Genomic DNA, 12,390 nt, shown 5'->3' with positions numbered 1-12,390 from the left:
TCTATGACAACTTAAGTCCACTACCACGACATGGGTATTTCCATTTCCCTGAAAGACCCCTCTGAATGGCTTCTTAGGGGGAACTCAGAGGTCTCTAAGCTTCTTGTAATGATGAGTCCCTTTGAGAATCAGATGGAAGCTGTGACCTGTCACCTCAGAGAAATAAAACACACTCTGAAAATTCTGCATACGATTTCAGGAGTTTCACAAGCCTCCTGTGGCCCTCACAGGCATCCCAGGTTAAGAACTCATCTCTAAAATCGGGGTGCCCAGTTTATCTCTGTAACAGCTCTAGTCCTCAGTTGTCATACCCATAAAATGAGGGAATTAATCTAACATCCCTTTTGGCTATAAAAACAAGATGATGCCTAGCCACAGAATTATTGCAAGAAAACCCTAAGGAAGTTGTAATTGAGGGTCATGTATTTTTGGGAATTGCTGCTCTGCCTTTTAGATAATAAATTTTTAATGAATATTTATTTTATTGAATTTAATGAAATAAATATAGACTTTTCCCCCAACCTTGTTTACCTTATGACTAGTTTTGAACAAATATTGGAGCACAAATGAATACTGAAGTTTACAAATGAATGCAGGCATATTCTATGACAATGATTGCATGATTTTAACAAATCAATCAATTTCTGTCTATTTGAAATAAAGTCATATTGAGAGTATTACAACAGTCAGTAGCTGAAAATATGTAACATGAATGTCACAGCCCTTGGCATGATTCATGTTAACAGTGTTTGCGTTTCTTTTATTGCTAGCCCTTGCATCTCTTAATAGTCAAAATATTAAATCTATAGAGCATTTCTTGTTTCATTTATCTTGTAATCTAAGCTGTTGTTATTTATGCTTTGCTTCGTACCTTCCTTTAATTTGTCTGGCTTTTTGTCTTAATTCTCCTTACTTTTATGGACTTTCTCATTCTGTTTTTCTGTAGCAGATGTCCTTACTGCCTCTCCCGCTCCTAACGGTCAGGAAGGTAAACGCCATTTGAACTGGGCTTTTTAACTGCATGGATGTCAGCACTCTGCTTCCAATTTCTTGGGCCTGATTAGCATGAAGTTGTGATGCTTCTATGAATACAAATGTAATGAAAATATATATCTTGTTTACTTCTTGGCACCCTGCATGGCCCTGATTTGGTATAAGGATATTTTGGTCTAAGCATTCTGTGGTCTAATGAGATAGTAAATCTTGAGTAAGAAATTTCCTTTCTTGTTTTCCATTTTTAAAGGGCATAATCATAATATACCTCTGATACTTTTAGAATCATTCTGAATAGAAATGCAAAAACAAGAGCAAAGTATAAGATTATTTCTTGGATATACTTAGATATATTTTAATTCCTGTTTTTATGACTATCACTTAATAAATTAATAACAATCATGAAAACTTTACTTTCATATTAATTATAATTATGAAAGCTTTGCGTTGCACACAGTAATCTCCCCACTCCCCCTGGTTTTGACATTTCTCAGGGTAAAAGAAGCAAATAGTTTCATTTCAAAGTGAGAGTGATTAAATCATGCATATACCATCTAGAAGTGCTTCAACCACTAAATCCTTCCCAAATTTGTATGCTCTCGGCTTCTTGACACAGGATATCTTCTATAATATTTGCACAGTTTCAATCATCTGTATGAAAATGAGCATTCTCATTTTGACTATGTCTATGTGGTACAAAAACTACTGGTAAATGAGTCAGTTAAATTGAAAATAAACACACCAACCCAATTTTTAAAATTATGCTTCAAGCCATCCTTTTGGTAACAAGTAGCCAGAGTCTCATTCTTGCAGATAAGTACAAGCATCTAGATGTCCTTGTGCTGATAAACATGTAGCTCTTAAGTGTGACATTTGCTTCTTTTTCACTGAAGCCTGCTAACTCATTTTCAGACAACATTTTGGAGGACAGACCTGAAAATAAGTCATGTAATGACAAGCTTCAGTTTGAGTATAGTGAAGAAATCCCCAAGAGGATAAAGAAAGCAGATAACTCTGCTTGCAACAAAGGAAAGGTTGGTGAATGATTTCTGTTAAATGACATTTGGACGTGGTACTCTTGTCAGTTTCAGGTAGAATTCTACTTCCTCCCTATCTGTCCCGTTCACCTTTCCCTTCACTTTCCCTTAGATGCCAGAGTTCATTTAGTGATACTGTGGGACACTCACCTTCCAATGCCTGCTGAAGGTTTATGTGCTGCAAGCACTGATGTAGTTAGTGCACGAGATGGTTTAGTGATGGAGACAGACATGTCAACAGTGCCTATATATAAATGCAGGGAGCAGTGATTACACTGTGTTAACAGAGAATCAAGGACAGGCTCTCAGGGAAAATGATGTTTGAGAAGGAAGATTTATTGAAGCAGACAAAAACAGGGCATTCAGGCCAAAAGGACAGCCTGATATATTCAGGGAATTGCAAGAAGTTTTAAAAGCATTTGGGGTAACCAAGAAGATAAATGGATTGTGAAGTGTGAACAGAAGAATGACACTGAAAGATAAATGAGATACCCAGACCCTACCCTCAAGTGCCTCACAGTATATAGACCATGAGCAAAGCTATAGACATAGTTGCAGTGATATTATTGGAGAATAGAATAATAAAATACGTCAAAAATTTTAGCTATAGAAGATATATAGTTGATCCTCCATTTATTTAACAAAGGTACATTGACTGTTCCACGTGTATAACAGTGGTCTAAGCATTGAGGGAAGGTGAAGGATGAATTAGACTCATTTCTCGCCCTCAGAAAGCTTTTACTCTAGGAAAGCTGTTAGGACATGTATGTGGATAATTAACCAAGCAAGCGCAAACACACTGATGACACCTGAGAAGTACAGAAAAAGAGCTTCAGGAATTCAGAGGTGGGTGGAATGTACCTTCCATGTAATTGTATCCTTTTCCTTTGATAGGTCTATGACATGGAGCTGGGAGAAGAATTTTATCTTCCTCAGAATAAAAAGGAAAGCAGACAGATCGCACCAGAGCTTTCTGATCTTGTCATCTATTGCCAAGCAGTAAAATTTCCAGGTAAGAGTAAGCAATATCATCTATAACACTTAGAGATTCCCCAAGGATAAACATATGCTATTTATTTAACTGGGCATTGTGAACACTCAAAATAACTAAATTGTGTTGCTGGAATCATTGTTATAATACTTTCTAAACAATTTGCTTTGATGTTCATGAACAAAAATATTATAAAATATTCATTTTCCAGATCACATATCTTTTCATAATAGTTAATAATAATAATGGTATAGTAATATATTCACAATATCTAATGACTAAAATATATTAAGTACTTACTAGGATTTGTGCTAAGTATTTTACATACATCATCTTTTTGGCTATTTATAATGATTCTATGAGGTAGATGGTATTATCCCATTTTTAAATAAACGGAGAGGGGCGTTAAAATGCCAGCCCTCATCTTTTCAAGATGGACTGAACTCAGGTCCGGTCTCACGCTGTGCCTGGCAAATGGGACACAGATATTGGGCTATTCAAAAATTAGGTAAGCCGGGCGCGGTGGCTCACGCCTGTAATCCTAGATCTGGGAGGCTGAGGCGGGTGGATCGCTCGAGGTCAGGAGTTCGAGACCAGCCTGAGCAAGAGTGAGACCCCGTCTCTACCAAAAATAGAAAGAAATTATCTGGCCAACTAAAAATATATATACAAAAAAATTAGCTGGACATGGTGGCGCGTGCCTGTAGTCTCAGCTACTCGGGAGGCTGAGGCAGTAGGATCGCTTAAGCCCAGGAGTCTGAGGTTGCTGTGAGCTAGGCTGACGCCACGGCACTCACTCTAGCCCAGGCAACAAAGTGAGACTCTGTCTCAAAAAAAAAAAAAAAAAAATTAGGTAATAGTGGCCTTTTCACACATTAGAAGAAAAAATAATCATAGCGAGAACTTTCTTAATTCTAAGTTTTCTCCCATAAACTATTTTTTAGCTTTTGGCAGCTGCAACTGTTTGTCTGCTAGCTATCCTGTTTCAGAGGATAGGAGTGAGTAGGTAATAAGCAAAACTTTCAAGGAAATACAAGAGCCTAGCCATGTAGGTTTAGTTTCACAGATCATGACTTTATGTCACATAAGTGCAAGATGATCATATTTTTAATTGGTGAAACTGTGTTTATGGTGGAGTAAAATCCTTTACCTGTCAAAGGATCGTGGCTGGCATTGTCCTTCATCCCAGGAGCAGTTATGAGGGCCACTCTGAACAAGAGTCATACTCACTGCGTCTCTTATTCTCCATGAATGCAGCTGATGCTACACTCAGACCGTTGCCCTGGCTTTGTCTTTCCTTCTCAAGCTCTGAGTAAATAAAGAGCACAAATTCCCAAGGATATCTGAAGTCAGGGTGGAAGATAAAGTTTCTGTACCAACAGAGAATAGTGGAGGCATCAAGGAGTCATTCAGTCGAGCTTCTGACCTGAAGCACAGGCTAAGCATGTGGTTGTTTAGCTTAGTTTAAAATTCCAAATATGTTGTTTTTTGTTTTTTAAAAAATAGCTCACGTTCTTTATAGGTATACTGCATTTTAGTTTTATTTTTTAGTAATTGAAATTTCTTACATTTTTCTTTCCATTCTCAAAATAACTAAATTGCGTTGCAGGAATCATTGTTATTATGCCTTCTAAATATTCATTGTTATTATTTGTTTTGATGCACATTGGGAAAATACCATACAATATTCATTTTGCTACACTATTGATTTTAATTTTGCTACACTGTCAGTATCAATGTGTCTCACCTTTCGTCATCCCAAGTCCCTTCCTAAGAGCCATGTGCAAAAAACAAAAGAAACCCTTCAGATCAGTGAGGAACCCAAAGGTCAGTGGCATGAGGCCCACAGAAATTGAGGAACTTCCTCCCCACCAGAAACCTAGTTCATTGCCAGGGCAGGAGCCAGAACTGGAGCGTCTCACCTCCCAGTGCTGTGCTCCTTTCCCCTCGCCATGCACAAAGCTGAGGTTTTCCTACCTGCTCTCTCTTAGGGTTTGTTTCTCAGTTACATCTAGTACTTTTATCTTCCTGTTTTTCTTCTCCTTCTAGTGGAAGAAAGAAGGACATGGTATTTTTGTCTAATGACCTCACTAACTTTGTTTCCAGATAGTTCCCAGCAAACTCCCCTGCATCCCCCACTCTCATCGGGCACCTACATATTCTTCAGCCTTTCCAGCTGCCAGCCCTTTGCTCAGACAATGTTCCCAACCTGGCCTGTCCTTCCTGCTCCCCTCAGCCACTGTCTAAACTCCAAGGCCGAGTATCTGAGACTCTTCAACCCATAGTGATGATGCCTCCTCTGGGAGCTCCTTGCATTTGTAGGTGTGTGTTTGGGTACCTCCTGGGCCTCTAATTGTTCCCCAGCTAAGAGTACAGCCTTCTAAGAGAAATATTAGATGGTGACAAGATCATCGGATAAGGTCACTGGTCAGAGGCCTGGGCTCTTGGTTACCATGCTCCGTGACTTTGGCCAAGGCAGATCCCCCCGAGTCTCAGTTTCCTCATTCAAAATTGGATTTCACTAGAATCCTTGTTTAACACACTTGTTGAAATCTCCAGAATTATCCGGGCAACTTGCTTAAAATACCAATTCTCAGGACTCTCTACTAGGGATTTATATTTGGAAGGTAGCTGTGAGGCCCTGGTACCTGGGTTTTTAATATAGGCGATCTGGGAGCCTGCAGAGCTAAATGATCTAGAAGTCTGATTCTGAGGGAGATTGTGCCTCATTCTCCTTTGGATCCACCACACAGCCCACAAGCAGGTGATCAAGGATTCCATGCTGAGGCATATCTGGAAGATTCTGTGGCTTCCAGGGTTCATTTATATTCCTACACCAAAGGAGCCACCTGGGACGAGCCTTCCAGATTTCAGCCCATTCACTGGACACACACTTTTATTTTCCTAGTGCTGAGAGACAAGCTTTGTTCATTCAACAGTGGTGCTAAGGAGCCATTTGAATCACAAAAGTGGGACCCTGCAGCCTTGGACAGCTTCCATTGGCTGGGTGTGGGGTCGCTGGCATTAAGACTCCTCTCCCTTCCCCCTGTCCCCCCATCGTCCCTCCTTTCCCTTCAGGCTGGGTGTTGCCATCCTCCCTGAGAGTGTTGCTCCGGGTTACTGAGACTGGGCAAGGATGCCTCGGGGTGGAACATGGGGGCAGAGAGACATGGTTCAGGACATGAGAGGGTTGAGAACAGAGCTCTCAGATACATCACCGACAGGTAATGTCACCAAAACGTATTACCTTCAGTGCCTCCCCAAATCTTGCAAAACCAGTGAAAACAACTTTTGGGGCAGCTCCCAGTGACTGCATAAGTTAAGGCCCAGCTGTGCCTTGCAGAGCATGTGGCAGGAAATTCACTCAATTAGAAAGGAGAAGTAGCTGTGCGACCCTGAGTGGCTCTCAGACCCTCTCGGGACTCAGCTTCTCTCCCGATTTCTCCAGCGCTAGTATGTTTGAATGCTCCAGCGTGTCCGAGAGAGGGCGTCCAGAAGAAAGCCTAGCTCAGATTACATGTATAGGCATGCTGCACTTAATAATGGGGATACATCTGGAGAAATGAGACATTAGGTGATTTTGTCATTGTGCAAACATCATAGAGTGTCCTTACACAAACCTGGATGGTACAGCCTACTACACACCCAGGCTATATGGTATGGCCTACTGCTCCTGGGCTACAAATCTGTACAGCATGTTACTGTACTGAATACTGCAGGCAGCTGTAACATAATGATAAGTATTTGTGTATCTAAACATATCTATACATAGAAAAGGTACAGTAAAGACATAGTTTAAAAGATAAAAAACTGTACGCATGTATAGAGACTTACCATGAATGGAGCTTACAGGACTAGAAGTTGCTCTGGGTGAGTCAGTGAGTGAGTGGTGAGTGAACATGAAGGTCTAGGACATTACTGTGTGCTCTTGGGGACTTTATAAACACTATACACTTAGGCTATACTAAATATATAAAAAATATTTTCCCTGCTTCAGTAATAAATTAACCTTAGCTTACTGTAATTTTTTTACTTTATAAACTTTTTTTTTTTAACTTTTGGGCTCTTTTTTAGTAACACTTAGCTTAAAACACAAATACATTGTACAACTGTACGAACACAATTTCTTTCTATATATTGTTATCTTTTTGTATTTTAAAATTTTATTTATTTATTTATTTTACTTTTTAAACTTTTTTGTTAAAAACTAAGACATGGCTCAGCATGGTGGCTCACACCTGTAATCCTAGCACTTTGGGAGGCCAAGGTGGAAGAATTGCTTGAGGCCAGGAGTTTGAGACCAGACGGGGCAACACAGTGAGACACCAGCTCTACAGAAAATTTAAAAATTAGCTGGGTATGGTAGTGTGTACCTGTAGTCCCAGCTACTTGGGAGGCTACAGCAGAAGAACCATGTGAGCCCAGGAGTTTGGGGTTGCAGTGAGCTATGATTGAACCACTACGCCATAGCCTGAGCATCAGAGCAAGACCTTGTCTCAAAAAATATATATTTTTAATATAGCAAATGTGTAAACCAGTAACAGAGTTGTTTATTATCATTATCACATACTATGTACTTTACATAATTGTACACACTATACTTTTATCTGACTGGAAGCACAGTGGGCTTCTTTACACCAGCATCACCACAAACACATGAGCAATGTGCTGTGCTACAAAGTTACCATGGCATGAGGTGGTAGGCTTTGTCAGCTCCATCACAATCCATTGTGTATGTGGTCCGTCGTTGACCTAAATGTCCTTGTGTGACTCATGATTGTATGTCACTTGGCTAGTTAGGGAGTCGATTTCACAGCCCTAAGACAAATTAGGATTTCTGAAGCAAGATATCATCATATGCCCTGGAATCAATATATTCTTTTTTTAAATAATTTTTGTCTTTGTGGAGACGCAGTCTCGCTATGTTGCCCAGGCTGGCCTCAAACTCCTGGGCTCAAGGGATCTTCCGCCTTAGCCTCCCGAGGAGCTGGGACTGTAGGCGTGTGCCACCATACCTGCCTCTGGGGTCAATTTATTCTTACATGCCTGTCAGTCTTTTGCTAGGTGAACATCTCAAATTTGTATCACGAAGATTTAGCCAACATCAGATGTTTCAACATCTATGTCTAAAACAGAAGCATTTTCATTCACAACCACAAGGAAAAACACGGATGAGAGGAAGCCCATAAAGTTAACTAGAGGGCCTCAGCGGGAAAGAGAGGCAGCCACTAGCCTGACCGTGTGGGTTTAAATCCCAGCTCTGTCTCTCAGTGACCTTGACTTGGACAGCTCTGTAGCGCCTGTGCACCTCAGATTCCTTATCTCTCTCTTTTTTTTTTTTTTTTTTTTTTTTGAGACAGAGTCTTGCTCTGTTGCCCAGGCTAGAGTGCCGTGGCATCAGCCTAGCTCACAGCAACCTCAAACTCCTGGGCTCAAGCAATCCTCCTGTCTCAGCCTCCCCAGTAGCTGGGACTACAGGCATGCGCCACCATGCCCGGCTAATTTTTTCTATATATATTTTTAGTTGTCCAGATAATTTCTTTCTATTTTTAGTAGAGACGGGGTCTCGCTCTTGCTCAGGCTGGTCTCGAACTCCTGAGTTCAAACGATCCGCCCACCTTGGCCTCCCAGAGTGCTGGATTACAGGCGTGAGCCACCACACCCGGCCAGATTCCTTATCTCTAAAAGAGGTGTAACATTCCTAACTTGCAGGGTTGCTGTAAAAATTAGCAATAAAATATATAATGTGATTAGCACACTATTTGGAACATTGTAGGCTTTCTGGAAATGTTGTCATTGATCGGTAAATGAGCCAGCAAGGTGGATAAAGGTTCTTTGTTGCTCCTTTCAGTTATTTTTCTGGGCCCCTTCCCACAGTCAAAAGTCCTTCTCCTTTATCGATCACCCAGCCCTTGTTTTCTTGCTTCCTTTCCCCACCCCAGGAAAACAACCACACTCTTCACAGAGGGGCTCGCATACCTCTGGGGGATATTGACATGTGGCAGGATGTGTGCAGAATCCCAGAAAGAACACAGTCCCTCACCCTGGCCCTTCATCAATTTTACTTAGGAGAAAATTGTTCTATAATTAATTATGTTGAGAGCAAAGTTTACACAAAGTATTAAGATCAAGGCATGAGAACTCAATAGTCTAGGTTTGTGCATCTTTGCTGTTATGAGTACTTAGGAGGAAAAAAAACCTTAGAAGCCCCACATTCAGCGGTAATAAATAGTAATGGTTAGTATGAACAGAGCACCTCCCTGAAGAAGACACACAGCTAAGTATGTACACGCTGAACATCCCTAATCAAAAATGCTCCAAAATTCAAAACATTTTGAGAACCGACATGACACTCAAAGGAAATATTCATTGGAGCATTTCAGATTTCAGATTTTCCAACTGGGGATGCTCAACTGGTAGGTATAATGCAAATATTCCAAAATCTGAAAAAATCTGAAATCTGAAAGACTTGGTCCCAAGCAGTTCAGATAAGGGACACTTAACCTGTGTGTGTATGTTATCTCATTTATTTCTGACCACAGCCCTTTTACAGATGAATAAGGCATGGTTCACAGAGGTTAAATAACTTGTGCAAGGTTGCACTGCTAGGAACAGTGTTTAATCCAGGTGTGTCTCACTCCAAAGTCTATGCTCTTAAACACTACTCTGCTCTGACTCCTCTGATGATGTTCTTGGAAGGTGTATTTTCATCTCAAAGATGAAATGCAGCTTTGGCATAAGGAATTACACTCCAAAGGCACAATTATGACAGAGGGAACAATTTGGAAGCAACTCTAGCTTCACTGGTGCCTTTAAATCACTATTGTTACATTGGAGCCAGGTTTGTGTGATGTGTGTTGATTTCCTCATTCAGCAAATATGTATTAAGTTCCTGCTGTGTACCAGGCACTGTGCCAGACATGAAGGACCCAGGGTCCTGGCTGGACCAGGAGTAAGAAAATGAAGCCATGAAGCATCATTATCATCATAATATATTTCCCATTTAGTCTTCAGACTAACCCTATGAGTGATTTCCTATAATTACACCCATTTTGTAGATAAGGAAACTGAGGAACAGAAAAGGAAGTGTTAAGTCAGGCTCACACCAGCACAAATTGGACCTAGACAACATGACTCTAAAGCTCAAGATCACAACCATTCTTTCATCTCCCCGAAGGGAATAATCAGCCTCTGATAACTGAATATTGATTGTAGCACTTTCTTTTCATGCAATTTTTCAAAATCTTTCTCATTGCACAATCAACTAAGTGTGTGCGTAATTTTGTGGTCATTCTGTAAAAAGCACGTGATCCTTGTTGCATTTGCCTATGGAGATAAAAACTTTGCTGTACTTCCTACAGTACTGTTATTAACAGAGCTGAAACTGCTAGTAGATCTTCTGTGCTAGGTTCCAAGGGAGTAGCAGGGCTTCAAAATAAACATTAACGGGGATGGAAAATGTTGAGTTCCCTTGCTTGTAGTTTTTGGCTTATTTATTTTCATTTTATGGGAACAGGCCTGTCAACTCTAAATGCATCTGGCTCTAGCAGAGGAAAAGAAAGAAAAAGCAGGAAGTCCATTTTTGGCAACAATCCGGGCAGAATGAGCCCAGGGGAGACAGCATCATTTAACAAAACATCTGGAAAAAGTAAAGTCACCTTCTTCCAATATCTTTGCTTGATTCTGCATGCTGGATAATTTAGATATTTTACTGTCTAAGTACTTCCCTTGAATTTTTTAGTTCTTTTTGCATTTTCATGAATGTTCATATTGTCTGAGTGTGGTATACATTTTTTTAATTGCTAATTTACACTTTTAGCTTACTAAAAATAGCATTTCACTGAAGATGTTTTAGCAGTGTTTGCCTCAAAAGTAAAAATTGGAGGCACCTTGGAACATTCTAGTGGTTTCTTGGAACTGCTGTCTTCACCATTATAACTCCAGAAGATATATCCATTTTATTACTAGTTTTTATTATGAAAGTAATAAATTCTCATAGTTAAAAACTCAAACAATACAGTGTATTATTAAAATTCCTTTCCACTCTCAATGTCCCAGTGCTGTTTCCCAGAGGTAACCTCTATTAAGTTTATTGCATTTTGTTCAGGGAAAAATAAGATCCTTTCTAAGATAATCTAAAAGGAATATAGGCATACCTTGGAGATATTGCAGGTTTGGTTCCAGACCACTGCAATAAAGCAAAAATCACAATAAAGTGAGTCACATGGATTCTTTGGTTTCTCAGTGCATATAAAAATTATTATTACACTATATTGTTGTCTATTAAGTGTGCAATAGCACTATGCCTAAAAAAAGTAATACCTTAATTAAAAAGTACATTATTGCTACAAAATGCTAGTGATCATCTGAGCCTTCTGTGAGTTGTAATTTTTTTGCTAGTGAAAGGTCTTACCTCGATGTTGATGGCTGCTGGCTGATCTGGGTGGTGGTTGATGAAGGTAGGGGTGGCTGTGGCCGTTTCTTAAAAGAAGACAACAATGAAGTTTGCCACCTCGATTGACTCTGCCTTTCACAAAAGGTTTTTCTTTAGCATGTGATGCTGTTTGATAGCATTTTACTCACATAGAACTTATTTCAAAATTGAAGTTGATCTTTTCAAACCCTGATGCTGCTTTATCAAGTAATTTTATGTAATATTCTAAACCCTTTGTTGTCATTTCAACAGTGTTCACAGCATTTTCTCCAGGAGTAGTTTCCACCTTAAGAAACCACTTTTCTTGCTCATTTGTAAGAATCAACTTCTCATTCACTCAAGTTTTATCATGAGATTGCAGCAATTCAGTCACATCTTTGGCTTCCACTTCTAGTTCTCTTGTTATTTCCACCACATCTGCAGTGACCTCCTCCAGTGAGCCAACCTCTCCAAGTCATCCATGAGGGTTGGAATCAACTTCTTCCAAACTCGCTAATGTTGATATTTTGACCTCCTCCCATGAATCACAAGTGTTCTTAATGGCATCTAGAATGGTAGCTCCTTTCCAGAGGTTTTCATTTTACTTTGCCCAGATCCATCAGAGGAATCACTATCTATCTATGGCAGCCATAGCCTTTAAAAATACATATATTTTTAAATAAGACTTGAAAGTTGAAATTACTCCTTGATCCATGGGTTACAGAATGGATGTTGTGTTAGCCAACATGAAAACAACATTCATCTCCTTGTACAACTCCATTAGAGATTTTTGGTGACCAGGTTCATTGTCAATGAGCAGTAATATTTTGAAAGGACTCTTTTTTTCTGAGTAGTAGGTCTCAACAGTGGACTTAAAATATTTAGTAAACCCTGCTGTAAACAGATATGCTGTCATACAGGCTTTGTTGTTCCATTTATAGAGCACAGGCAGAGTA

The 12,390-nt window shown here is 39.9% G+C and overlaps 1 protein-coding gene across 1 annotated transcript in view; it reads left to right on the top strand.

Annotated features, from left to right (window-relative positions):
- The window catches only part of PLCE1 (phospholipase C epsilon 1), a 249,379-nt gene that overhangs the window by 207,924 nt on the left and 29,065 nt on the right, over nt 1-12,390 (top strand). Inside the window, exons 20-22 of the mRNA XM_045568895.1 lie at nt 1,906-2,027; nt 2,925-3,042; nt 10,538-10,669. Coding sequence (XP_045424851.1) covers nt 1,906-2,027; nt 2,925-3,042; nt 10,538-10,669 — 372 coding nt within the window. The remainder of the gene's footprint in view (nt 1-1,905; nt 2,028-2,924; nt 3,043-10,537; nt 10,670-12,390) is intronic.

This window comes from Lemur catta, chromosome 14, assembly GCF_020740605.2.
Source record: "Lemur catta isolate mLemCat1 chromosome 14, mLemCat1.pri, whole genome shotgun sequence".
NCBI lineage: Eukaryota > Metazoa > Chordata > Mammalia > Primates > Lemuridae > Lemur > Lemur catta.
This window is presented reverse-complemented; position numbering and strand designations above follow the sequence as displayed.